Source organism: Tachysurus vachellii, chromosome 21, assembly GCF_030014155.1.
Source record: "Tachysurus vachellii isolate PV-2020 chromosome 21, HZAU_Pvac_v1, whole genome shotgun sequence".
NCBI classification, from domain to species: Eukaryota; Metazoa; Chordata; class Actinopteri; order Siluriformes; family Bagridae; genus Tachysurus; species Tachysurus vachellii.
This window is the reverse complement of record NC_083480.1, coordinates 14,314,873-14,341,371: the sequence shown is the minus strand read 5'-3', so window position 1 is coordinate 14,341,371 and position 26,499 is coordinate 14,314,873. Positions and strand designations below refer to the sequence as shown.

At 38.4% G+C, this 26,499-nt stretch overlaps 2 protein-coding genes across 2 annotated transcripts; one reads left to right on the top strand and one right to left on the bottom strand.

Moving 5' to 3' along the window:
- The first annotated feature begins 136 nt into the window (after window positions 1-136).
- Window positions 137-6,461, top strand: eif3g (eukaryotic translation initiation factor 3, subunit G). The gene is made up of 10 exons (XM_060897280.1): window positions 137-255; window positions 336-382; window positions 1,872-1,960; window positions 2,061-2,120; window positions 2,245-2,349; window positions 3,383-3,572; window positions 4,607-4,714; window positions 4,810-4,946; window positions 6,159-6,265; window positions 6,358-6,461. The coding sequence occupies exons 1-10, from the start codon at window positions 233-235 to the stop codon at window positions 6,371-6,373; spliced, it is 882 nt and encodes a 293-aa protein (XP_060753263.1). The 5' UTR covers window positions 137-232; the 3' UTR covers window positions 6,374-6,461.
- Window positions 6,462-7,781: 1,320 nt separating this feature from the next.
- dnmt1 (DNA (cytosine-5-)-methyltransferase 1) lies at window positions 7,782-22,227 on the bottom strand. The gene is made up of 34 exons (XM_060897028.1): window positions 22,031-22,227; window positions 21,214-21,256; window positions 20,817-20,924; window positions 20,492-20,735; window positions 20,300-20,372; window positions 20,128-20,212; window positions 19,998-20,038; window positions 19,827-19,881; window positions 19,636-19,719; window positions 19,447-19,556; window positions 19,245-19,363; window positions 19,072-19,164; window positions 18,832-18,983; window positions 17,809-17,996; window positions 16,561-16,741; window positions 15,320-15,417; window positions 14,763-14,913; window positions 14,564-14,679; window positions 14,050-14,248; window positions 13,585-13,718; window positions 13,280-13,456; window positions 12,744-12,968; window positions 12,431-12,623; window positions 11,998-12,088; window positions 11,777-11,908; window positions 11,379-11,661; window positions 10,735-10,876; window positions 10,488-10,654; window positions 10,224-10,401; window positions 9,498-9,693; window positions 9,252-9,415; window positions 8,832-8,948; window positions 8,666-8,756; window positions 7,782-8,091 (listed from the first exon to the last, which is right to left on the bottom strand). Exons 1-34 carry the CDS (start codon window positions 22,075-22,077, stop codon window positions 8,054-8,056), a joined length of 4,515 nt encoding a protein of 1,504 aa, XP_060753011.1. The 5' UTR covers window positions 22,078-22,227; the 3' UTR covers window positions 7,782-8,053.
- Window positions 22,228-26,499: the final 4,272 nt, after the last annotated feature.

Sequence of the window (26,499 nt, the reverse complement as noted above, 5' to 3'; positions counted from 1 at the left end):
TTTATTAGAAAATATTTAAATACTATAAAAAGAATGCCACTGGAAGTGTGCAAATTAAGATATTTATATTACAGCTTTTTGTAAATATTTGCTGTCTTGTTAGCGTTCTTGCTTTGCTAATGTACTTGATGCCAGGCCAACGTTGACGTCACTGAGATCTCGCGAGAAAGTTCTAGAACGTGCTCTCGGGAAAGTTCTGCGCTAGCTTAGTGGTTACGAGCAGCGGGACAGAATGCCGTCGATTGAATACGACGAGTAAGTATTTTTATTTAACATTGCTTTGTTAATTTGTGTTAAATCTTACACATCGAGCTAACTGTAGATCTCTTTCTTAGCTCGAAGCCAAGCTGGGCTGACCAGGTTGAAGAAGAGGGAGACGAAGGTAAGCTTAGCATTAGTTAGCTTAGCGTTAGTTAGCTTAGCATTAGTTAGCGTAGCGTTAGTTAGCTTAGCACACGCGCGTTCGAAAAGCGAGGCCCCATACAAGTCCCACATTATTGCGCATTTACACTGATTAGGTGTCTGAATAGACTTTCCACACGTCAAAACTCGAAAGTTAAAATGTAAAGAGATTAACATTAGCTAAACTGAATGTTATGACGTTTTTTTTAGCTAGCGTTATAATTAGGCTTTTGGCTTTTAGCGTCGTTGCTAAGCTAATCTTTTCCTACCGCTATGAAATCAGCTGGGATGGTACAGAAACGTGTCCCTGTGGCAAGGTTCTAGCTAAAGTTCTATTTTTTTTTGTTAATATGCTACAAATAACCGAACTGAAAGACATCAGAACATTTGCTGATGCTTTTTTGGCGCTGTTTTGTTGTTGTTGATACTAAAATAGTTCCTTGCTTTATTCGTTGCTAATTACTTAATGCTCCATAGTAATATCCTGGTTTACGTAACAGATGAAGTTCAAATGCTACTAGATACTCAAATGCTATTAAACTCCCTATATTTGCATATTTGTCATACAGGTTGCCATATGGGTGAAGGATAATAAAAATAATACATCGGCCTAAACTCTTCCTCTGTCTCTGTCCCTCTCTCTCTGTCTGTCTCTGTATCTCTCTCTTCCTCTCTGTCTGTCTCTGTCTCTCTCTCTTCCTCTCTGTCTCTCTCTCTTCCTCTCTGTCTGTCTGTCTCTTTTAGTCTCTCTCAAAAAAATCCTCTGTCCTGGAAACTTTCCTAAACTTTAACTTGCAACTAAGGCTGCTTTTCTAAGTGATAAATGAATTTGCTTATTGTTAAAAAAAAAAAAGTTACTTTTTCCAAAATCAATTTATTACATGTTTTGAAATGTAGAACAAGCACATTAATATTAACATGTCATCCATGTTACAGCCGTGAGATTATACTAATATAACGTGCACCTTCACCTTCTTACCAGTCACATTCGAGCCTTCAGCCGTGTTGTGGTTTAAAACAAAACTGACTGGTGGAATTTACATTTAAAAGAGTTGAGCTTGTTTATCACAGTTTTTTTTTTATTGTGTTAAGGTTAATGTAAATAATCTGCTTTAAATTGAATCATTCTTTTCTAGTCTTTCAGCTCTGACTTGCATTCTGGAAACACAGCCTCAAATATAACATTGCACATTACCGTTGGTGTGACAGTTATCAACCCTGAATAGCAGGAAAGCCAAACATTACTGATCTGTGTCGTGGTCCTAGAGTGCCCCGTCCTACATGTTTTTGTGTTTCCTCTCGTATACCAGGCACCTTTCAACCCAGTTTAGACAGGTTGCAGCTAAATGAGATGAATCAAACAGATTAGAAGCAGAGAAAACAGTAAAATGTGCAGGACAGGGACAAAACCATGCTGTAGTAGACTTTCAGTTTAATAAAAAGTCTAATAGTTTTCTCTTCTTTTGAAGGCACACTTCCATCCCCAAAAGAGACAGTCAAAGGCAATATCAAGACTGTCACAGAATACAAGATAGAGGAGGATGGCAAGAAGGTCAAGGTGAGAACATTTCTTAAAACAGGATTTGATTTTTCCAAGATTCTTACTCACTTCTTATTCACTTCTTACCTGCTTTACCACCGTTTACTTCCAACTTTAGATTGTCCGAACTTTCAAAATTGAGACGCGGAAAGCTTCCAAGGCTGTAGCTAGGAGAAAGGTATGATGGCTTTGGCTGCTGTGTGTATATATTATGCACATGTTTTTCTAGCTTGGAAAATAAAATGAAATCTGGATGTGAATCTTTTTTAAATTTAATTAATTTCTGTCTTGCCTGTATGCAGAATTGGAAAAAATTTGGAAATTCTGAATATGACGCACCGGGGCCTAATGTTGCAACCACCACTGTCAGTGATGATGTCTACATGACCTTCATCTCCAGTAAGGAGGTACGTATTTAAAAATCTTATGATGACAATGATCCACTGGATGATGTACTGCAAAACAGTACAATGACTAATATATTTTATGTTTTTTTTTTGTTATTTCTGTTGTCAACTGTAATAAGTACTCAGGTGGGAAATGTCAAGTTTCAGAAAGCGTCTATATAACAGACATAGTGATGTGATGTAAAACACTGTCCATGTACAACTAACTATCTGATGGATCGATATAGGGGATGATGGTTTGATTGATGGATGGATGCTTGGATGAAGGACTGGGTGGAGTTTAATTGGAGTAAGGATGGGTAGCTTTAATGGTGGATTCATGTATAGGTAGGAGGGATTGTTGGCATGATTGGTTAATGGTTTGTTTGGATAGATGTTTGGTGGATTGATTCATTTCATCTATTGCCACATGATTGGCTGATTGGATGAATAAGCAGTTGTGTTTCAAGTGAATCAGAATCATGTTTATTGGACAAGTGTGTTGACAATTGGAATTCGGATCCAATTGAATTTTGGAATTCGGTTCCAGCTGTTTGTGACTCTCAAAAGTACAGACATAAATAATAATACTATACAAGACAAGATAATACAGACTATACAAGACAATGCAGATGTGATATAATACAGTATGAGTATTAAATATGAATACAGAATATATGACTGATCAGTTATGTACATAAAGTGTGAGTGCACAGTATTGCAAATAACAATACTGTGCAATATTATGCCTTTGTACAATATACAGCAGCAGTAGTGTGTGTAACATACACTGATGTGGTGACTGACAGTTCTGATAATGCAGTACTTATAGATATGAAGCAGGGAATATAATTATGGTGAGTTGTTAATCAGGGTGATCGCCTGGGGAAAGAAACTGTTCCTGTGTCTGGCAGTTTTGGTAAACATGGGTTAATGGAATGAGTTGATGGATAGATTGATGGTTGACGTGATTGATAGATAATTAAGGTGGATATTTTGGAACTATGTTTTTTGGTAAAGAATCAGAACCTGATTGTCTTTCCCTGTTTTTCAGGACTTAAATTCTCAAGACCAGGATGAAGATCCCATGAACAAGTTGAAAGGTCAGAAGATCGTATCCTGCCGAATTTGTAAAGGGGATCACTGGACCACCCGCTGTCCTTATAAAGACACACTGGGTCCCATGCAGAAGGAGCTTGCTGAGCAGCTGGGCCTGTCCACAGGGGATAAGGAGAAGGCTGCAGGTAGAATGAGCACTCTGTGCTCTTCATTATATCTGATTCTTCTGATTTTGGCATTTTGATCCCTCAACACAAATTTCCTCAAGGTGTTAGTTATGGCCTACTCCATTAGTAGAGAATAAAACATGAGACATGCTGATATAGGAAACTGATGTAATCTGACAGTTTTCTTTTTTTTTTTACCATATCAAAGCTGTATATCGTCGCTGTCGGGCAGACAACGGTTATCTCCAAAACCGTTATTTTTCAGGAAATGGAAAAAAAATGCCGTATCTTATCTGCAGTGCACAGGGTGGAGTGCAGTGGATTGTCTTGCGCTAAATTCCTGTCCTCAGACGAGCACCAGAACTAGCAGGGGTCAAGATTTTTTTTTCTTTGAGCCCAGTGTTTTGATGACATTTACAGAATACGTGTTGATTCGTTGCGACTCTTCTTGAGGAGAAATATGCCGCGAAGCTCTCCCACGGAGTGAGGAAGAGGTGGACAGTTGAAGTGTCCAATGGAGTTATGAGATTTGCGCTCAAGCTATTTTCAAGACTTTAGATTGGTTAATAACCTGTAAAAATAACAGACCCACGTGGGGACTGACCAATAGCATCGATATGTGAAAAAATATGAAATTGACCAAATTTGGACATACGAGGTTTCTGCCCGACAGCGACGATATCTAAGATATGTTTGATATATTTTGTTTGAATTGTGAAATGTTCTCTTTCAAGTCAACACATTTCGGAACTATCCCTTCTGTAGTCAGTGTGCGTTATTTTCCTAGAGTTGTTTAACAGAAAAGTTTTATTTATCTTACCCAACACTGCTGAGATGATGAAATGCTACAATTTCCCCTTTGTTGTACCTTTCCACTGTTGTATGTTTATAAAACCAGAAAAGGTATTTACACAAACCTCCTGCTATTCTTAAAAAAGAAAAAAACAACAACAAAGTTTGTCACCGTAAAAGGGGTCATAAAATGTAACAATTCTTCACTATAAAATGATGAGAGTTATTTTGAGCATGGATCTTCACTGCCTGTTGTTCAGAGCCAGAGCCTGCTCAGCCTGTCCAGAGCAAGACCGGGAAGTACGTTCCTCCCAGCCTGCGGGACGGAAGCACGCGCCGAGGAGAGTCCATGCAGCCCAACCGCAGAGGTGTGTTGAGATCCAGAACACTTATACTTGGTGTTAACTCAGTTCATTTGTTTAGCTATCAGCGCTAAGATAACATGGTTTTTATTTCTGTCAAGCTGATGACAATGCCACAATCCGTGTGACCAACCTGTCTGAGGACACGAGGGAGACAGATTTGCAGGAGCTCTTCAGGCCGTTCGGCTCCATCTCTAGGATCTACCTGGCCAAAGATAAGAACACAGGCCAGTCTAAAGTAAGTCTCCTTAGTAACTATAACACTGTAAGCACACAATACTACAGAGTGAACAGTGGTAGAAAAAGAACTACCCCAAGGTTACCCATGTTGGCAGTTTATAAACCTTACACAGTGGTGTAAAAAAGTGTTGGCCCCCTTCCTGATTTTTTTTTTTTTGCATGTTTTTCACACTTTAACTAATATTTAAATTTGTTTCTATGATCTGAAACATTAAAGGTAACAAGTAAACACATGTAGTTTTTAAATGAAGGTTTTTATTATTAAGGGAAAACAAAATCCGAACCCACATGGCCCTGTGTGAAAAAGTGTAACAGGAGGTGTAAAAACACTGCATCTCCACTGCACATGAAGTGTCTGCAGTCTGCAGTCTGCAACTCGTCAATTCAATTTGATGTAAAGCGCGAGAAGTGTGAACATAACACCTTTTTGTGCACCCTGTCTTAAACAGGAGTCGACTGTTTAATGCTTTCAGCACGTGAAACAAGTGACAATAGCTACACGGTGTAATGTTAAACTTGTCCTGAATTTTTAGATTTCTGTTTCCTAGCAATTGGCCAACAATTACAATTGAACAGCACCATGTTGTAATTTTTTTTCCATTAAGATAAGACAAAACTCAGCTCTTTATAATACCAACTACAATAAAATAATGTTTGTCTTTGATAAATAACAAAAGTATATATTAGAAGTCCCATAAATATATAAACCTGATATTTTAAACATTGTCAGAACTGCTGTCAAAGAAAACTGCCCAAGAAAACACTTGACCAATCAGAATAGTAGTGATGAAGTGAACTGTTGTGAAGCACTGAATCTTTCCCCTCAACTGTATCATGACCTGGTTTATTAGTCACGAAGCTTTTCAACATGGTGCACACTCGTATCATCTTGTAGTCGAAAGGTTGAATAGATTCCAATATTTCATGTGTCTGAATGAATAAAAGAAATTATAAATGGGATCAAAGGGTGGTGATGGTGACCAGGCATTCATTATGTGAGGAGTGAATCAATTATAATTTATTAATATTATCAGGGAATGGGACAGTCTCTTGGTTTTATTTATTACATCCCCTGCCTTTTAGAAATGTCTCACTATTTGGTATGATTTGAAGCTTTGTGGTGCCTCTGTATTGAATGTGACATCACTAAAGAGGTATGAATAACCATAAACACTCAACTGACCTGTGATTTCTTTTTTTTTTTCTTTAGGGTTTTGCCTTTATCAGTTTCCATCGGCGTGAGGATGCAGCCAGAGCCATCGCAGGAGTGTCAGGCTTCGGTTATGATCATCTTATCCTCAATGTGGAATGGGCCAAGTAAGTGATGCTGAAGGACACAAAAGATTGTGCATGTCCTTGCTTGTACATGTAATAAATCAATATAAAATATTTTTTTTTTTCTTTTCCAGACCATCCAACAACTGAGAGCGGATGCTTCTTTTATATTCCAGGAGGAAGACGCCATTGTTTTGGTTGGGAATTGCTATTGGTTGAATAAACATTATGATGAGTAGTTTTGCTTCTTGGTTGTATTTTTAACATTTAAAAGACCATAAATTCTGGAAGAAAAACAATCATTACACAAACCAGTTTTCTTCATGATCTTATAAGGTACCCTGAAGGAACTGATAAGCTGTAGTGAAAAAAGATATTTTTGTAAAGGGGAACTTGGTAAAGGGGAACATGTCCATTATGTATTTTAACCTATTTAACAAAATTGTTACGTGGCCAAAATAGATGCTTAACTGTATGCTGTTTTTAATGGGCAGTCTGTCTTTTGTTTAATGTTTTAATTCACCTTCTGTAGTGGGTGGTACGTATGGGGTTAATTGAAGTTCAGTCAAAATGAAAACACTGCAGATTGACACAGAAAGCAGACCAGATATGATGTGAAACTCTCAGTATGAGTACATCTGTGCTCACTACAGGAAGTTTGCTGTCAGCCAAGTTTTATATAAAATGTACACTAGTCCTGTTTTTTTTTTTTAAAAATATTTCCAGGTGTTAAGGACATTAACATTTTTAGTCTTTACAAAACTGACCAGATTCCTTTTATAAATGTCTTCAGGACAGGGATTTATTTTTAGAGGATAAAGGCTGGCAAGAGAGTAGCAGGAAACTTGGGTGTTTCAAAACTATGAAATGTTAGTCATTAATAAATATAAATGTATAAGATTGTATTGCCTGAGCAATTTCACAATTATCAGTGTAATACATGAGAATCATTTGCACATAAATAGCTAGATTTAACTATTCAGTACACCTGGACAAGCAGATACAGGTCAAGAGTATCAAAATCTCTCCAACCTTGACAGGGTTGCTGGTGCCAGATGGACTGGTTTGAGTATTTCAGAAATTGATCATTTAGTATTGCCCTGCACAACAGCCACAAAAGCTTTCACAGGGGGGGTGAAAGGAAAGGGAAGAGGGGAAGAAAAAAAAACAGAATAAAAACAAACAAAAAACACCTGTCTTTAAACCCATGAACCAGACAACCACAATGCTGGCTCAACAAATTTATAGCTGATGTACGTTGCCCATATCTGCATGATGGTAATTTCATCTATTGCCACATGAGCTGATAACCTGTACAACTGCTTATTTGTGCAGTTTTCTTAAATGTCATTTCAAATGCAATTTAATTATCACCATCCACACCTGCTTGGGAACAGGACTAGCCTTCAGACATTAGCAGAAGCTGTTTAATTTAGTGCACAGATTTTATTGCTAATTTGTACCAGAATGAATTAAAAACAGGGGAAAAAACTAATAATTGTAGCATACTATGCACTAGAATCCATTTTACTAAATACACATTTACACAAACAGGACATCCAGTTGATAAGAGCTTTATTTGAAATATTACAACATATAAAAACTACATAGAATTTATTCCACACCTCAGAGTGGAGATTGCAAACACGATTAAAATTACATTTAGAAAATGAATAAAACCTCACTTTTAAATGGCACTGCACAAACTGCACGTTCATAGAGAGGCCAGCTGAGTGGCTAGGCTCAACAACAGCACATGGGTTAATGGAATGAGTTGAATAAATGGGATGTGAGAAACCTCCATGTGGAATTAAAATATTCAGAGGATTGCTACTCGCATACCTCCATCTTCTCCTGTTTCACAGATTCTGAAAGGAAAAAATAAATAAATAAATTACTCCAATAGGCAAGGCAATTTGTATAGCACATTTCATACACAGGAGGTCATTCAAAGCGCTTTACATAGAAATTAGAAAACAGTTTCTAAAAAGTAAAAATAAGAGACAATAAAATTATAATAAAAACAAAGAACCAAAAAAAAAAAAAGTTTAAAATATGTTAAAAAGAATAAAACAAGTGATTTGGATAAAAAGTGCAGTCAGTGTGAAGCAGCACAGTGCTCATTTAGTAAATGCAGAGTTAAACGTTTTTAATCTTGATGTAAAAGTGTCTACTGTTGAAGCACATCTGATCTCTTCTGGAAGCTGATTCCAGCTATAGGTGGCATAATAACTAAATGCTGATGCACCTTGTTTTGAGTGAACCCTTGGTATCTGTAACAGACCTGATCCTAATGATCTGAGTAGTCTGCTTGGTTTATATTCAATTAGCATATCTGTAATGTATTCTGGTCCTAAGCCATGAAGTGATTTATAAACGAGCAACAATACTTTAAAATCTATTCGATAGGCTCCGATTGTGTCAAGATTAATACTGACATACCTGTAGCATCTTCCTTCACCTTTTCCAGAACGCATTTCTTGATTTCAAGTCCAATGGCTTTAGAAAGAGGTGGAGGCACTGCATTTCCAACCTAGCAAAAAGCAAATAATGTAAAAATAAATAAATAAAAATCCAGATATTACAGTGAACAGGTGCAGGTACATACCTGTCTGTGCTTGTCCAGGATATTGCCGAAGAAGCGGTACGTATCAGGGAAACCTTGCGAACGAGCACATTCCCTAACACTAACAACGCGGTGCTGTTCCGGATGAAGCACACGCCCCTGAAACACACAATTAGGAATTACTTTGCAGGACACACACTAATTATTGCTTTAATTTCTACAGAATATAAAAACAATCGGTTGCCCAATAATCCACAGACATGCTACAGTTAACTGATTCTGAAGAATATAAATAACTGAAAACTGCATCTTGTATTATCTGTCCGTTCAAGGCAGGTTTTTCCTAAAGCAACTAATAAGGAACAAACCACTGAATAACTTGTAGACTCAATACAAGCAATTTAATCCAATACAATAAGTAAAAACTTTCTAGGTGTTCTGGTGTCGTTTTCAGAGCTGTACCTGCTTGCCCATAGGCTCAGGGTTGGTAACTGTGGTGCTAAAGAAGCCATCCCACTCCAGCCTACCATACAGTCCAGCCCAGTGGTTATGACGATTACCCGTGTGAGGTAAACACCATGGAATCAGGGTGTTGAACTGCCTGTCTGCTGGGTCACACGGTTTACCTTTTGGGAATGAAAGACAAAACGTCATGAACGAGAAGTTTCTGCAGCCATTTCTCTGCACCAAACAAAAATGACAACACACCTTCAGAACAAGTACACACTCCTCTGAGGGCACCAGTGGCATTGCGGCCATTTTTCTTGTCCGAGTGCGTGTACCGAAGCTTCTTTGTTGTTGTTCCGTCCCGTAGTCGCACCTCAATGTTAGGCAAGTCTCTCCAGTCAGAGCCTGGTGCCAAGGGGATGTGACGCATACGTGCTTCGACCAGGGCACTCATGTCCTGTAAGCATCAAAAAGGACAATGCAAGAGTAGATTAAACATGTCAGTTATGTAAAGCACAAGATGGTTGTGGGCAATACCCCAAAGCAAAAATATGATAGCCATGAGGTGTGGAAGAAGTGATCCATCTACTTGGAAAAACATGCCAGTGTTATAAAACCCACTTTCAACCCAATACAGCTGTAGCAAATGAATGCACTTAATTCATTGGTTGTTTATTTTCCAAGAGAAATCTTTTCGATTCTTGTTTGTGGTAGTGAAACAGTCAAGTCATCCATCACAATTGTTTGGCAAAAAAAAAAACCCTATGGCAAAAAGTTGCATTTAGAGAGTAATACAGTAACAAAACATACAGTTAACATTTCTAAAGATTCTGTGGGGTCCATATAGTAACCTTTTGAATTTATTTCTATGGTTTCTTGAAGTAACAACCTTAATGTAAATCCAAGACCTGTAGTGCATGGCCTACAGTCATGCCCAACAAATTATCCATCAAGGTACCATTACGAAAACCATGAAGTCAGACTAACCTTACAAATATGGTCCCTGAGAATGGGCTGGTATTGTGCACCCCGGATGTGTCTCTGGAACCAGGATTGCGGCTCGCCGTTGTAGGAAATCTCCAGAGCAGAAGCTCCGTTGCGGATCTCTGGGAGGTCAGACATGGTGTCCCGGACTGTAATGGTTCGATAAATACCGCCATTCCCTCTGGGGAAGTAAAATATTAGCACACAATCCAAAATTATAGCCGACCATGGGAAGGGAGGGGGAAAAATAAATGCTGGAGCAGTTACCTGGTGACATTGGAGACATATTTTTTGTCATCAACCACTACACTGAGGGAGCATGCTCTTGGAGCAAACACATGCAGTGGTTCTGGGTAGCGTGGGAGTTTTTCTCCTGGAGCAGCAGCCAGTATAATTGCCCTGCGTCGTGTCTGGGCTACACCATACTGCCCTGCCTACAGAAAGGGGAAAAAATAAATTGCGGGGGGAGATTTTTCATGCTTGATATTTATCTTTGAGTACCATAAACACTTACTTGTAGTACACCAAACGTGCACTGGTAGCCCATGCGCACAAGGCAACGCAGTGTGAGTTTTAAGACCATGGAGCGCTTAAAGGACACAAAGTTCCTGACATTTTCCAACAAGAAGAACTTTGGCCTGTAGTAGTCACAGTAACTGAAAACAAAAACACATGACCGAGGTGTCAATATTGCCTAAAAAGAAAATTCTCACAGGCAGAGAAAAAGGTTCCTAGGGAATGTTGGTATGAGGCATTTCATTTTATGATGTATACCAAGCAACAGTAAGAAAACCATATTGCACATGTCCAATATGACTGCTACTTAAGCAGTAATGCAAAACTAACTGCTACCAGTGAGTTTACTTTCACTAAGGCAATTTTAGTCTAGTTTAGTCTAAAAAGGGCAATAAAATTTACCACTGTGGCTACAACAGATTTTGGCACCTGATGACCTAGTTGAAGTACTGACTAGATTTAAAAAACAAAAAAAAAAAAAAAATTAAAAATTGCTGACATGATTTCAAATTGGTTTGGAAAATGTAATTGTAGAAAAACTGAAGATTAACAATGCAATTTAATAGTTTACTTGAGGTTTTTAATATATAGAATATATTTTCAGGCAGAGGACAATAACGTGTGGGCACCATCTATACTGACCTCAAATAAGAGACAACAAGGGAATTCTTAAACTTTGAGTAAGTGCGCGAGTTAAAGCGATTCATTCCACTGAAGCCTTGGCATGGTGGCCCTCCACACAGCATCTCCACATCCCCCTTCTGTGGGAGTTTCTGGCCAAGGGAGTTAGTCTTCTCTCCAGACATTACAAGCTTGAGCAAAACATTGCAGTCCTCTGTGAACACTGTGGTGCCTGGGTTATTTAGCCTGAAGGCCTGTGCAGCAGGATCCCACATCTCAATTGCCCAGTGGGTCTCAGAGATATCTAGTAAAAAGACAAAATGCATCAGTGCATACCTTTGCCTTTTTTTTTTTTTTTTTTTCCTTCCCCCCAGGGAGAGATGGGTGTTTGGAGGTAACTGCAAATGGCGAGGACTTACTTGCTTGATGAAAGCCTTCAGACAGACCACCACAGCCAGAGAATACATCCAGTGTGCGCAGTTTGTGGACTTTGAGTTCTGGAGTCTCTTGCTCTTGTGCATCCTGTGTGGAAGCTTTTCCTTTCCCTTTACCTAAACAAAAAAAGTAGCAACATTTAACAATGTCTGCACACAATGTACAAAATTACATAACTCACTTTTATTAAGCTCGACATTTGTACCTTTTCCCTTTCCTTTTCCTTTGCCCTTGTTTACAACAGAGCGAGCATGGTTCGGTGGGTCCTCGAAGGTTTTTGATTTGGCATTGTAGGCCTGTGGTGAACAATAAGACCTTGTTTTTGAAGGGAATGTCATTTTAATAGAATTAGTTCTTCAAAATAATCTCTGCAATCTTTGGCATCAATAATTTTAAAACTCAAATAAAAAGGAGAGAGTGTTTATTACAATACTTATCAAATCTAACTGATGGGAAAGTTATTGATGAACATTACTGAAAACAATGGTGCGATGAGCTGCTATTACCACCACAAATGCATTTTTTTTTTTAGAATGTTAAAATATTTGCCTTTTATATTATGTCAGCAATTTACTAATGAATTACACTGCTCATAAACAAATTAACATTAAAGGATAGTAAGTTGGCTCCAGTTTTACCTCTAGGAAGTAAAACCGATCAGGTCCACCACTGGAGTACTCCTGCACATTCTCCACCAGGTCTTCACCATACTCTACTCGACAGCGACCGAGTACATCGACCATGTTCACAGACGCCTCTTCGTCACTCCAGTAAAGTAGGTTTACATCAGTGTGGTAGCCTGCCTTTGGCCCCTTGTGGGTGTTCTCTGGTCTGAAAAGAATGGTGTTAATTTATGTACAATATAAATGGCACCTAACAAACCAGAAAGAATTAATTATCAGTATGCAGCTTATGGACTGATGTTCGTTTGCACTGTTCACGAATACTTACCGGTAGAATTTGTAGATGCGTAGTTTGACTTCTGATACATCTGGCTTGCCATTGCTGCGCTTTGTACAATAAATCTCTTTAATTCGACCGATACGGAATGGCTCTGGAGCATCCAGATTGGATCCCTTAATGTAGTCTGAGGACTTCCTGTAGTATTCTGGATAAAGGTCCTCATCGACATCCTCTTTCCGATGAGGACGTTTTGCTGGGCTTGCAGATTTCACCCTGGTATACAGATCAATTGTCAAAAGTGCCAACTGACAAAGGAACAAATTCTGGTCAGCAGATTTATTCTGATTTTTATGGGTTTAACCTCAGACCAGTTCAAATAAAAAAAAATAAAAAATAAAAGTCCAAATATGATCAGATCTTCTGGTACAGTTCAATTACACAGATCAAATGAGTGTTTACAGTATTTGTCTTCCATACCAGATTTAAACAATTTGATTAAATTAATAAAAAGTACAACTTAGACATTTGGCACAGAAGTTTTTAAAATGCATTTGTGGACTAAATTTGCTTTGTTCTTCACTTACCCAAAGTTGAAAGCCTCAGGTGGCAAGTATACACCATCTCCCACTCTGTACTGCTCCCCCTTCAGGCAAGCCAGTGAATACAAGACCTTCGTGTCACTCTCCTCATCTAGGATATCAACGACACGCGGCATCTCTTGATCCTGTTGCTCTGCGTTTCTAGTGCAGCTGGCACAGAACCTGCATTTAAGCAGAATAGGGTTAAAATTAAATCAAAAACCCTCTGCATGAACTAATTCATAAATATTGGCTTAACAAATAAACTATGACCAATTTTATTCTAATGTTAATAAATATCCAAAACAAACTTGTATTTGGAGTCTTCCTCTGGGACCACCTTGGGTGGTGTCTCAAAACGAGCAAACTCCCCATCATACCAGAGCTGATAAAAGAAACTTTTTCCATCGTCCTCAATGACTTTTATGACATCAATAAGACCACCCTGAGAGAGAGAGAGAGAGAGAGAGAGAGAAAAAAGTAACTAGTTTAAAAACACATTTAATATATATAAAATAATAAAAATTAAAAAAGCCTAAATAATGTGCAAAAACTATCCACACTGAATATCCATGACTGAGCAAATTCATCATCTGTCTCTTAGAAATTAAACCTCCATTTCTATTACATCAGTCTGTACTGTATCAGAAAGCCAATAGGTCTAACAGCAAATTATCTATATTTCTGCATTTGGCAGTTAAATCTCAGCATAATAAAACCCAGTGGAAATCAATCAGCTGTGTGTAGTAAAAAGTCAAAGAGCAAGAAAATCACACCTCCATGAACCAGTCATCTGAGGGGGCCTTGTATAGCACATTAACTTTGCCATGCACAAAGCTCAGCTGCATGTCCTCACACTCATCCACAAGGAAAAGCTCCAGAGGGTCTGAAGACTCGCCAAGAACGGTGTCTGTGCCACGGCAGAACCAGTGCGCGTGAAACATCTTCTCATCCTCCTCCCATAAAGCTGTAATCCTTAAAGAAAAAAATAATAAAAACCACGACAAGTAAAACGTCAATGCCAGGCAACCTTTGTACTACATCCTTAGAGACAACTTGGAACCAAACCTGACCATAACTATGTACATGACATGAAAAAATCTAAAATTACTGATTTTTAAATAAATCTCTTACCAAAAAAATGTGATCAATTCATATATTTAAATTTTCATACTTTGACACTACTCAATCCAGCCAACTCAAAGGATAAGATTCAGCATTAGTTTACCACCCAAATATTCCTTTTCAGTTTGAGAACATTTTGAAAGTAAAATAAAGAGCGCCAGTTACCTGGCGAGGTATAGGGCATGAGATGGGTCATCTGGGCTAACAGACACACAGTCTCCAACTTCCAGCACCTCATTTTCCACACGTACTTTCATATAGTAGTCACGTTTTCCTTCTGTCTGTGGGAACATTTAAATGAACCATTCAACAAGAATGCAACCAAGGTTGTAAAAGTGGCACTAACCATCTAAGGTGTACATACCTTAATGGGGTCTCCCACCCAAGTGATCTTATTCTTGGTCTGCTTTTTCTTAGCTTGGGACATAATCTTTGATGCATCTTTAAGTGGCAAGACATCATCCTCATCAATATTTTCATCGTCCTCTGCTTCCTTCACTGCCATGTTGGGGCACCTGGATAAAATGCATTTTATATGTTTAGCTGCATTTACAAGTAGTACTCTTAGACACATTAAACCTATGAGCAAAAAGACGTTTGTACCATTTCTCCTTCAAATAGACAAGACTGTTTAACTGAAATAGTGTCTGGTGTTCATTAGTATTACTCACAACCAAAACATGCTGTGGAAAGTATGAGAACACACAGTACTAGGTACCCACAATGTTACACACTGACTCGTTTATAGATAAGCCTATGCTTAAGCATGGCAAAAGTTCCAGTCTATCCAATTGAACATTAAAACTTTCCATGCCGTAATATTACCCCCCACAAAATCTCAGTTCTCAGAAAGAGTGGAGTTAAGCTCATCTTATTTATCACACATGGTTTTGTTCGATCTTTGTGGCAAATTATGTATACCTCCTCTTTTGACAGGCCTGCTTGCTGCGACCACTGCCTCCAAATTTGATCATGTCCTTACATGTAGAGCATTTACCACAATCAGGGGCTTGGCACACCTAGGGGGAAATACAGTAAAATCTTTTTCAGTCATTATTAACACAAAATGAAAGTCATGGCAAACCCATAACAAAGCCAACTTGGCCAAATTCCAAATGGTTTTCAGGGAATATGCTCGCTCACAACCTCAAACCATGAATGCTTTTGGGACACCCTGTAGTACACCATGAATAGGGGATAAATGAAACCAAGAAATTGCAGTCATGTAGAGGACATTTTTCTAAACACAAAGTCACTATCATGATGAACTTATCATTTATAGGGTCTTTCCCTTACATATGGAGATTTCGCGAATGGGATGTTCAGATTCCAATAAGACATGTTAGAAATTCAGGGTTCCCACTTTTTCAGAGATCATTTTCCAGGACATTTCAAATTTAGCAAAAAAAAAAAAAAAAAAAAAAAAAAAAAAAAAGGATCACAGATTCACGGCCTAAAGTAATATGTTCTTCTCTCCAGAAGTCTTAAAAACAACGTACACTTTATGGCTATTACTTAACTATACTTTTAAAGACAATTTGTCATGTGAATGAAATTTCAACATTTATAAAATAAAAAAGACCACATATTAATTCCCTTTCCTTTCTCAGGTCAATGCCGTCATGCATGCTTTAGTTTGCTGTGCATTCCCCTTGCACATGATATTCAGATTAACAAGGTCAATATAACCTGCTTAGCTGTCACCATTGCTGAAAACATTCGAGCACTTAAACCATTCCTAGCGCCTGAAACTGCCAACACAAGACTGCAACATCCATCACAGCGAGATTAAACAGCATAACATAAAACCCGTCAAAACTCAGCGTCCCTGAAGAGAGCGCTTTCTGTTACTAACGTTAATTGTTTCGACCAGAGTTGTAAACTGTTCTTTAAATGATCAAGAACATTTAAAAATAATAATTTTCCAGGACAACAAGATTTTTTCAAGGACAATTTGTGTTTTCTCTCATTTTCCATGTGTTTTCCAGGACGCGTGGGAACCCTGAAATTAAATACCTGAACATTTCTATACCAGTTATCCAGGTAAACAACTTACTATACATGGCTTTTCACACAAGATCCAAGTTTGTCCGAATAGTGAAAATCAAGAAGGTATAGATTGATACTACTTATACAAGGTTTGAACACAAGTTAAGGCTCACCTCACAAACCCCACAGCGCTGCCTCTTGACTCCACCCTCTTTATTATTCTGCTCAATCTGCTCTGCAAAGAAGGCATCAAAGATCTGGTACACAAGCTTTGTTGTGGTAGCTTTTGTTGGACCCTTGACGTCCTTCTCAATCTTCGTTGGATGACGAATAGCTTGTCTTCTTGCTGCTCGCCTGGAAAAGCGGAGTAAAGTTGGAGAAAGGGACCCACATTAGTAACAAATACAGCTGAATGACAATCACTCACTGGCTAAGCAGAGATGAAGACATGCAGTTTTTAATGATTGGGGGAAAAAAAAAAATAAAAAATTTAAAGCTTGGTCAGGGCAGGGTGATGCAAGCTTTATCGAATCTCTATTAAAATTAAACAGCTTAAATTTCCAAACCTACAAGCAAGGATTTTTAAAATCTTGGTTGGGATAAAAACCTGTACTGACAGCATCTGCTTGGAGACAAGAATAAAACACTCCTGCTCTACAGAGCTGTTTCAAACACCATAATGAGACAAAGTAAATTATGAACAGTGTGACTGCAACATCACCCATCCCTTACAGCCAATCATGTACTTCCTACTACAAGTCAGCATAAAAACAACCAAAAAAACAAAAAACAAAAATCACAAGCACTCCAGAGGCGCAAATTAAGAAGGTTACCTACCAGTAGAGCAGCATGCTGCATTAGGGAATGCCAGAGAAGCATTAGACATCAACATGGCACAAGCAGCAAACAACCCATTTGTAAAACTGAACCCAAACCCACAGCAAATTTGATACAGTAATTGAACAAAAGATGAAAATCAGCTTTAGATTGAGAGAAAATACAAACTCATCTACAAGTCAAGAAATTTAAGAACTTCCTAGATGATATTGCACACTTCGAGTACACGTACATATATTTTGTGGAGGTTAAGTTCTGTTAGCTTTAGCCTGACCAATTCAGTATCCTGGGTCGAAAAGGAACAGAAAACCAAAGAGCTTCCAAACTTTTATTGGCATGTTAATTGGTCCAGAAAATGTTCAAATGGAACAACTTTTTGTTGTGTTTATAGAGGGGGGAGGAAAAAAAAAAAAAAAAAAACCCCACTCCACCACAACTCCTATACACCTTCCCATACAAGAGGCCTGTAGCAGAATCAAATCTTTTGTATACAGAGCACAGCCTTAAACTTGGAATATTAGATTTAACACTAACTACAGTTAACGCTGTGAAATTCTCACACCCCCCAATTTGTCCCAGCCTACCTCTTGCCCAGGGTGACTCCAGCCAATTTGATTAGGTCCCTCATGCATGGGGTTACAATGATGGGCTGTTCGTCAGAGTCTCCGGCCTCGTCGTAGCTCTCCACCTGTTCCACGACAAACTGGGCATGGCGCAAAAGTGTGTCCTCAGTGAAGCGATTGAAGTTCAGCCCAGCTGGGGGGACTGTGGTCTGTAAAGGGAGAACAGAACCCATTCTGAAACAGGGTTTCTGCAGGGTTTAATCAGTCAAATTTAAGACTTTAAGACCTTTTTATGACCATTATGATTTGAATTTATGACCTACACGAATTACGACAGAAACAGAATCCCGCGCTGTACTTGACCGGGTAACGTTATTGACAGAGCCGAACAAAACTGACGGATCGCCTGCACCCACTGCAGGCCTTTTACAGCAACGATATGCTTTTCCGACTTTGCATGCGACTTCAAGGCTTTTATGCCTAAACTAGACAGCTCCAATGTCTTCTTACACCGAGTGCAATAGGCTTGATACCGATTGTTAGCGACGGGCTTGAGCCAGCTACTAAACGCACCGTCTTTGAGCCACAGATCGTTAAAGGTACATTTTCCCATTGTGATAGCCAGGATGATTTTAATTAAACTAAGCAGTGACTCAGTATGATACAGTATGTTCGGAGTTCACGCGGGTTTCTGTGAAAGTCCTTCCGACAAGTCTGTATGCTGCTGCATGGACCTTGTAGTTCTGGAACGCTGTGATACCAGCATGATACCACCCAGATTCCTCATACAGAACTACAACAGGCGAAACAAATGAATGCCATTGCCACCGTGAGCGCATTTTGATTGAAGAACAAATTAATGGACGAGCATATCAATTTAAGACATGGCTAAATGTTTTTTATGACCTTGCATGGAAAATCCGGACGTTTGTCTTTTTATGGCCTTAAATTCTTATTGTTAAATTTATGACTATGACCCCGCAGAAACCCTGTGAAAACTGCTACTCATTTTCATTAACTCAATGAAATTTTAAAAACACCAACCTCAATTTTGTTCAGGAGGTCCTCATATGAAGCATCTTGGTTCTTCTGAAGAAACTCAACCACAATCTTACTCATGTAGATTTTCTCCTGCATCAGGGCAAAGATTAGAGAGTATTCCTCACTCGGCTCCATCAGGATGTAGTCAGCAAACGCTGTAGAGCAGACAGACAGAAACCATGAGCAGCCAAAGCAAAACACTGATTACAATAGATTTAAAATGATGACACCTCATAACACTACCTGTGGTGAAGCCAATCAGAGCTTTCTCTCCTCCATCAAAGCCAGTGATCCACCAGGCATTGATTGGACCCAGCTTTTTGGCAGGTACACCACCTTGGAGACACAAATATAGCATTTCATACATAAGGAGACAAATATACCTCATTTAGCATTGGTGGATCATCCAAACGTACCATCCATACAAGGATTGTCGTCATAGATGGGCTTGACTGCACAACTGAAGTACAATTCAACATTCTTCTCGATGAGTCCAGAATCAAAAGGACACAGGTGGCCACGTTTGTCATAGACACTGAACAAAATCAAAAGAAAATAATGTAGCAAAAGAAAAATTGAGGGATTGAAAAGATCTCAGTAAACCCCTTCTCCTCTTACCTAAAGTTAGTAATTTTGTGTTGAGGCAAATCTTCATAACTTTCAAACCCATCTTCATTCGAATCAAACAACGAAAGACGCTCATCTGTCAACATCTCGGGTTCATCAAGCTGCCAAATAAGATACAAGAAGAAAATAAGCATTTCATTTTTTCACCAGCTCTAAAATGGGATGGGAACTAAACGTTACCGCATCATCGGGATCTCCCTGAAAAAACTTCAGGTCAGAGTCATCCAGGTACTGCCTGCAATCAGGACACTTGGGGGGAGGAGTCTGAAATAGCAGAAAAGAAAAATGTTAGAGGTTTGTGAGTTAGCGTACGTCAGGACAACAGGCTTGACAGACATCAGGTAAACGTTAAGTGAAATGAAAAGCATCACCTTGGCTGTGTTCAAAGGCTTGGTCTTCTCAGCATTGGAGTTTTCAGTGGTTTGTCTGAAAAACAAGTAAAAAGAGATCATTTTAAGCATCATGGCATTAATGCTGCCTTCTCACAACCGAGTCCCTTTTAAAGACTTGAATGACAAAGTAAAATTAAATTTTAAACCTACTTCTCTTCCACTTCTGTTTTAAGACGCTTTTCTTCACGGGTCTTTATTAAAAAAAACAAAACAAAAAACAAAACCATTAGTTAATTCAAAATCAGTCTTTAGCACATAAGCTGAGAAAACACACTATTACCTCCTCAGCATCATTTTCCTCAGTGTTAACCTCTGCATCACCATTTGTAGCTTCGCTAATCACCTCATCAGACTTGCGCTTGGGCCTGCAGGAGAAATTTCAAACTAGTCATAGCGTGCGTATATATATATAAAAAATTCTAATTTTAATCCATTTTAGATATTGTCCTTACACTCTTGAAAACATTGACATGATCGTTTGTTGTTTTCCAGAGTTGCGTGTGACCCTTGAGCTTGCAGGAGATTCTGTCATTTGGATCAGAGAAAAGTTCAAATTGAAGGCGATTAGTTGAGGGGAGGGAAGAAAAGAGAAGGGAAAAAAAAAAAAAAAAAACACTGGACTGCAATAAAAATCAATCACTCACTTTTAAGCTCAGAGTCCGCTTTGCTGCGTCTGCCACCCCTTGCCTTTGATGTACTGGGTGACTTCATTGTTTCTCCTTGATCCTGAGTTTCCATGGCTCTCTCTTTTTCGCAGTTATCTTTATGAGATCCATTTTCAGAGAACCCATTCGAGTGCCCGTTCTGCTCCGCCCCATCGCCGTGACCGTCCTTGCCCAAACTTAAAACCTTCTTCAGCACAGCTTTCACTTCAGATGTGTACACCTCCTAAAATAAACAGCGAGAACGTGAGGAAGACGTTCAGTTACCACTTGTGTTTTTATTTACAAGCACAAGAGAGACACTCACCGTTGTAAGTTCAGAGTTTTTCAGTCTGACCTCAAGGTTTTTGAGTTGAACCTGAGTGTCATCACGCAGAAAGTCCTGCAGTAACCTGAGCTTCTCCTTCACGCAATCCTACGGACGACAGACATTCGTCTATCCGTCACTAATAAAAGGGTCCTCCGGCTATTTTTTTAAAGTGCATAAAATCTTGGTTCTTAAATGAGAAGAGTTATTTAAACTAAAACGAAAAACCTTTAGTCTCTTACGATTAAACACAACAGTCAGAAAAATCAGCACGAAGTAGAAGATGCAAAAACACCGTAAAAATTAGTGTAATAAAAATGTACGCTGTATTGATCTACACACACGACAGCTTAATCTCATGCATGTTCAAATTCACAAGGGCTTCACAAGTACGTACCTCATCCGACAAACTGTTGTCATCTTTATCGAGCGCATGCAATCTGGAAGAATAAAGTGCCAATCATTAGAGCCACAAACATTGTGTAAAACAAAGAACACCACATTTACCAATATCGAAATGTTTTCCTTAAAGCTTCCCAACAGTAACAGACTGAATGTTTATTCTCGTGTCTTCCAAGTTCAGATTCCTGTTGTTTTGCACCGCATAAAGTTTGCAATGCTCAGACGTTTGGTCAGTTTAAGTCGTTTTAAATGAAGTATCGCGATAATGATGATATCAAATCGTCACACCTCTCCAGCCCTACGTCATGCGTCCTAATTAAATCCAACGTTACAAAAAGCTATAAAAAAGATTTTATACAAACTTAACAACTGAGTAAAAATAAAGGACGTGTCATGCAGGAAAAACTAACTAGCGAGTCCTATCGGGTGTGTTTGGAGCTTGCAGTCGCAGTTAACGGTAAATAAAACAAGACAAATCATGTGGGAATTTGACACGCGGAGGAATAACAGTAAGCAGCCATATTATCATCATTTGGCGCCAAATTCAGCCTGCAGGATGACAGCGAGCGCGTGAGCCTAGTTAGCTACCATGCTAACACACACAGACCAAAACAAGAAGCAGGCTAGCAAGCTAACTGCAGCTAGCCAGATAATTTGTTATACAGAAAAAAAAACACTAATGATTTATAACAAAAGCTAACGGACACAAACTACCCGTGTGTTTTGTAAACGAGCCCTGATTCGATGATAAACAGTTTTGTTATTTATTTTTTTTTAGTCTCCATTTTGTTTTTTTCTCCCAGCTAACATACCGTTCTTTTACATCCTCAGGTAAACACAGCGAGGTCCTGGTAGGCATTTCAGCAGATAAAACGACAACGAAGTGCAGCCTCAGAGAAATATAGTTTAAAAAATACAGTTAAAAGCGAACAGGTTTATAAAAACAGACAGGAATAAGAAGAACAGCGGCTTCACCGGGACACGGCTTTAAACACTGCCGTGTGTGTGAGCGTGCGCGCGCGCGCGGGCCGCTTTTCGCGCGGCTAATACAGACCGTACCACGAGTTCAAAAAATAGGGTGAACGCGAGTTCTAAATACAAATATCGAAAAGACGTCTGTTTATATAAATACGTTTGTAAACTATTACAGAAATAGAATTAATACCCTATAACGAATGCGTCGTTCGTTTAAAAAAAATCACTTTTCACCGCTATGATATTACCAGATCATTTTATTCAAAATACCTCTCGTTGTAATGGAATGGTCCAAAGTGACGTTTCAGGAAAGCGTCCACCATATGATAGATAGTATTGGAGTGTTGCCAGATCCTCGTGTAATTTAAAGAAACAGAATACTTTAATTACTGTCAGAAGTTGACAGCTTTTTTTTTTTTTTTGTCCCAGGACTGAATTGACATATCAGTATATATAGTTACTGGGGTTATCAGTAACTATATAAATAGTAAATAATAACGTTATAATAACATAACAATATAAAACAGTTTAACTCTAGGACACTGGTGAATACAGTTCGAATAACAACAGCATGTTTGTAACAGTAATTATTCACTAATTATGGCTATATTTAGGACAAAGCATTTCACTACATGTGGTACTTTGTATGATTGTGTAAGTGACACGTTTGAATAGAATTTAAATATGAATTTGTAAACATATTTTTATAACAGTCTCCTTAAAATAACTTGTATAAAGTTGCATTTAATATTACTGTGTATTTAACAATGCTAGTCATTGTGAATTTCAGCAGCTTTATTATTTAGAAGGAAATGTAAAGATGTGATTCTTTTTTGGGAGGTCGGTATGAATGGATTGTTTTGAAACGTAAATCTGGCAACCCCGAGTGGTATCCCTGTGATTGGTGCCATGAATGGCGGGAGATTTACAGCACTGCAGCAGTAATGCAAGCTGTTAGCCTTGTACTATCGGGATCCTTCATCTATTCTGTTGCTTGTATTTATTCTGTCTTATACAGATTCAGATTTCTGTTCTCTTCAGGTGACATTTGCGGTTTTTTTAATGTGCTATAGATGTGAAGCTGCTCGACTATCTATCTATCTATCTATCTATCTATCTATCTATCTATCTGTCTGTCTGTCTGTCTGTCTGTCTGTCTGTTTATCTATCTGTCTATCTAACTATCTGTCTATCTATCTCTCTGTCTGTCTGTCTATCTATCTGTCTATATGTCTGTCTATATGTCTGTCTATATGTCTGTCTATATGTCTGTCTGTCTGTCTATCTATCTATGCAACTGGAGAAGGTGAAATGCAGAATCTCCTTTCTATCTATCTATCTATCTATCTATCTATCTATCTATCTATCTATCTATCTATCTATCTATCTATCTATCTATCTATCTGTCTGTCTGTCTGTCTGTCTCTCTCACGTGCTCACACTTATCTACTATCTGTCTGTCTGTCTGTCTGTCTGTCTATCTCTATCTGTCTGTCCATCTCTCTCGCTCATCTATCTATCTATCTATCTATCTATCTATCTATCTATCTATCTATCTATCTATCTATCTATCTATCTATCTGTCTGTCTGTCTGTCTGTCTGTCTCTCTCACTCATCTATCTATCTATCTATCTATCTATCTATCTATCTATCTATCTATCTATATGTCTGCCTGTCTGTCTGTCTATCTCTATCTGTCTGTTCGTCTCTCTCGCTCATCTATCTATCTATCTATCTATCTATCTATCTATCTATCTATCTATCTATCTATCTATCTATCTATCTATCTATATGTCTGTCTGTCTGTCTATCTCTATCTGTCTGTTCGTCTGTCTTGCTCATCTATCTATCTATCTATCTATCTATCTATCTATCTATCTATCTGTCTGTTCGTCTGTCTTGCTCATCTATCTATCTATCTATCGATCTATCTATCTATCTATCTATCTATCTATCTATCTATCATCATCATCATCATCATCATCATCATCATCACCAACTCCCGAAACCTGACTTATTAACACGACCCTGCAGTACCTGGCCAGTTGAACAGAGGGCGCCATAGTCTCAAATGTGAGAAATTTCACACAATGCATTCTGCCATGGGCCTAAAATAGGTTTAACCACAAGATGGTAGTGTTTTCTTTAGGTTCAGATTCGATCTCTAAAGCCCTGCATATTCTTGCTTCCAGTCTAACCCCAAATTCACTCATCAACTAGTGATTAAATATTTCCTGAGCTGGATCAAGTGTGATCAAGGTTAAATCATTGAGCATGGAGTTCCCTGGACAAAGTCTGGGAATTGTGTTGTGGGTGGAAAAGGAGTTTATGAAATGGGATGCACAGCATTCCGGTTATTAGGTCAGTTCTAAGATTGCAGCTGTTGTACAGCGGTTTGTTAAACCTGATGTCATTTCCTGCAGACAGTTACTGGCCTTTTTCCCAGCAGCGTGGTCTCCCATGGGGCTGCTTGCATTCCCACTCAGGAATTCTTTGACAGCAAACCGGGCCAGAATTCTATCCGGTTTACTAGCTGCAGCTTTTAAAATCTCTTTTTTTTTTTGGAAAAATACTTTTACAAAACAAAAATGACATGTATACTCATTAAAAAAGGCTCCACAAGGGTTTTTTAGATAGCCTTAGCCAATCATTTGGTGCAGCTGGTAGTGCCTGTGCCTCACATCCTGGCCCCTGTATAGAAGGATCGATCCTGAGCTCAGTTTACTGTGTCTGCAGAGTTTCACATGTTCTTCCATGTCCATGTGGTTTTCTTATAAGTTCTTAGGTTTTATCCGTAACTGCCAGAAACTAGTAGTAAATGTACTGGTTACTTTAATTTACTCCTAAGTGTAAATTAGCACCTTGAAAAAAGTGCCCTGTGCCCTGTGATAAACTGGCAACTTTTCAAGGTCCTGGTCCTGCCTTGGACTCAGTGTTCTCTGGAAAAGCTTCAGATTCATTGCAACCCTGACCAGGAAAAAAGGGTTACTGAAGATTAATGTGTCAATAAGTAGGCTTTTCCTAATGTAAAACAATAGAATAAGACACAATGTTATATAATACTCATACTTATTTACTACTACTAAAGGCTCACTCTAGTTCCCTAATGGTTCTTGTAGTTCTTCAGTTTGGAGCTTTATAAGGGAACTTATATAATTGTTCTATGATGAACTCATTAATATTTTCTTTTATAATTGTTGGCCTATAGACTGTCTACTGAAAATTACACTATTCATCAGCAAGCTTCAAAGCAGTCTCTTGACTCTTGAATAGTATGTCATAACAAAACATTCAAACGCTATATTCAAATGGATATATATTAAACTAACGTATGTCTTACATTATTATTTAGCATATATAGAGCTTCTCATTTTGAGTTTTAAAAGTAAGTGCTTTACATATAAAAGCTCAACAAGGCATTTAATGACATAAATCTAAATTTGAGTTCCCGATAAACATATTATAAAAAGTTTAAGAAAAACTCTTCCACCTTCTTTCCACTGTTGAGTCATCATGAAGGTTCGGGGTAAAATATGTCTGCCTCAGCTGAGTCCTATGTCGAGTGTTTAAACATTATAAACGGCCGATTTAAAGCCAGGCTGCAGAAAAACAGCACTGTGTAACGTCCTCATGCACAGATTTGAATGTATGATCGACTGAAGTGAAAAGCTTACTCAAAAGGCAAAAGATAAACGAATCACACAACATTGAAAAATTGGAGCCTTTAGGAATGCAGTACAAAGTGTGTTATTGTTTTTAGAAGTTCAAATTCAAATATAGTACAGAGATTTATTTAAAATGTGAAATATAGGAAAAAAGATTTATACACACTGAAATTTAATTAATCAAGTTTTTTAGGTTTATGTTTAACAAGGCTGTGTTATTATTCCTCCAAAATCTAAACTGTTCATCAGAGCCAAAATCCCCACCTGAGGTTGTCCTATGAAACCCAATGTTTTTTTATTAAGCCACTTTCATTTACCTCGTATCACCTTCTTACCTCACGTCAATGCCAGGCTTGCGTACTGTAACGAGTTGATACACCCCTGTAACTGGCAGGCAGTGGTGTGTAAATAGGCAGAGCCAATGGTTCCAGGCAAATGTCTTTTCATGTCTTAGCGAGCCTGGCCTTATCCATGTTTGTGCATGTTGGGTATAATTTCATTTCCAGTGAAGATATCGTTCATGTAAGGGCAACTCTCCCATGTCAGAGTAAAAAACACCTTTTCAGACGATTCTCTATAAAATTAATTAGTGCCCCATGGTGTTACATTAAAAAAATTATGTACTCAAAAATTGACTAGC

What these genes read in the sequence shown, in the direction of transcription:
- eif3g (XM_060897280.1), top strand. Translation starts at nt 233, where the DNA reads ATGCCGTCGATTGAATACGACGA. An exon ending in TGAAGAAGAGGGAGACGAAG is followed by an intron (nt 383 to 1,871) that starts GTAAGCTTAGCA and finishes CTTCTTTTGAAG; the next exon opens with GCACACTTCCATCCCCAAAA. An exon ending in AGGATGGCAAGAAGGTCAAG is followed by an intron (nt 1,961 to 2,060) that starts GTGAGAACATTT and finishes TTCCAACTTTAG; the next exon opens with ATTGTCCGAACTTTCAAAAT.
- dnmt1 (XM_060897028.1), bottom strand. Translation starts at nt 22,077, where the DNA reads ATGCCTACCAGGACCTCGCTGTGTTTACCTGAGGATGTAAAAGAACG. An exon ending in ATGTCAATGTTTTCAAGAGT is followed by an intron (nt 20,213 to 20,299) that starts GTAAGGACAATA and finishes TTTCTCCTGCAG; the next exon opens with GCCCAAGCGCAAGTCTGATG. An exon ending in GCACGTTTGGTGTACTACAA is followed by an intron (nt 10,655 to 10,734) that starts GTAAGTGTTTAT and finishes CCCTTTCTGTAG; the next exon opens with GCAGGGCAGTATGGTGTAGC.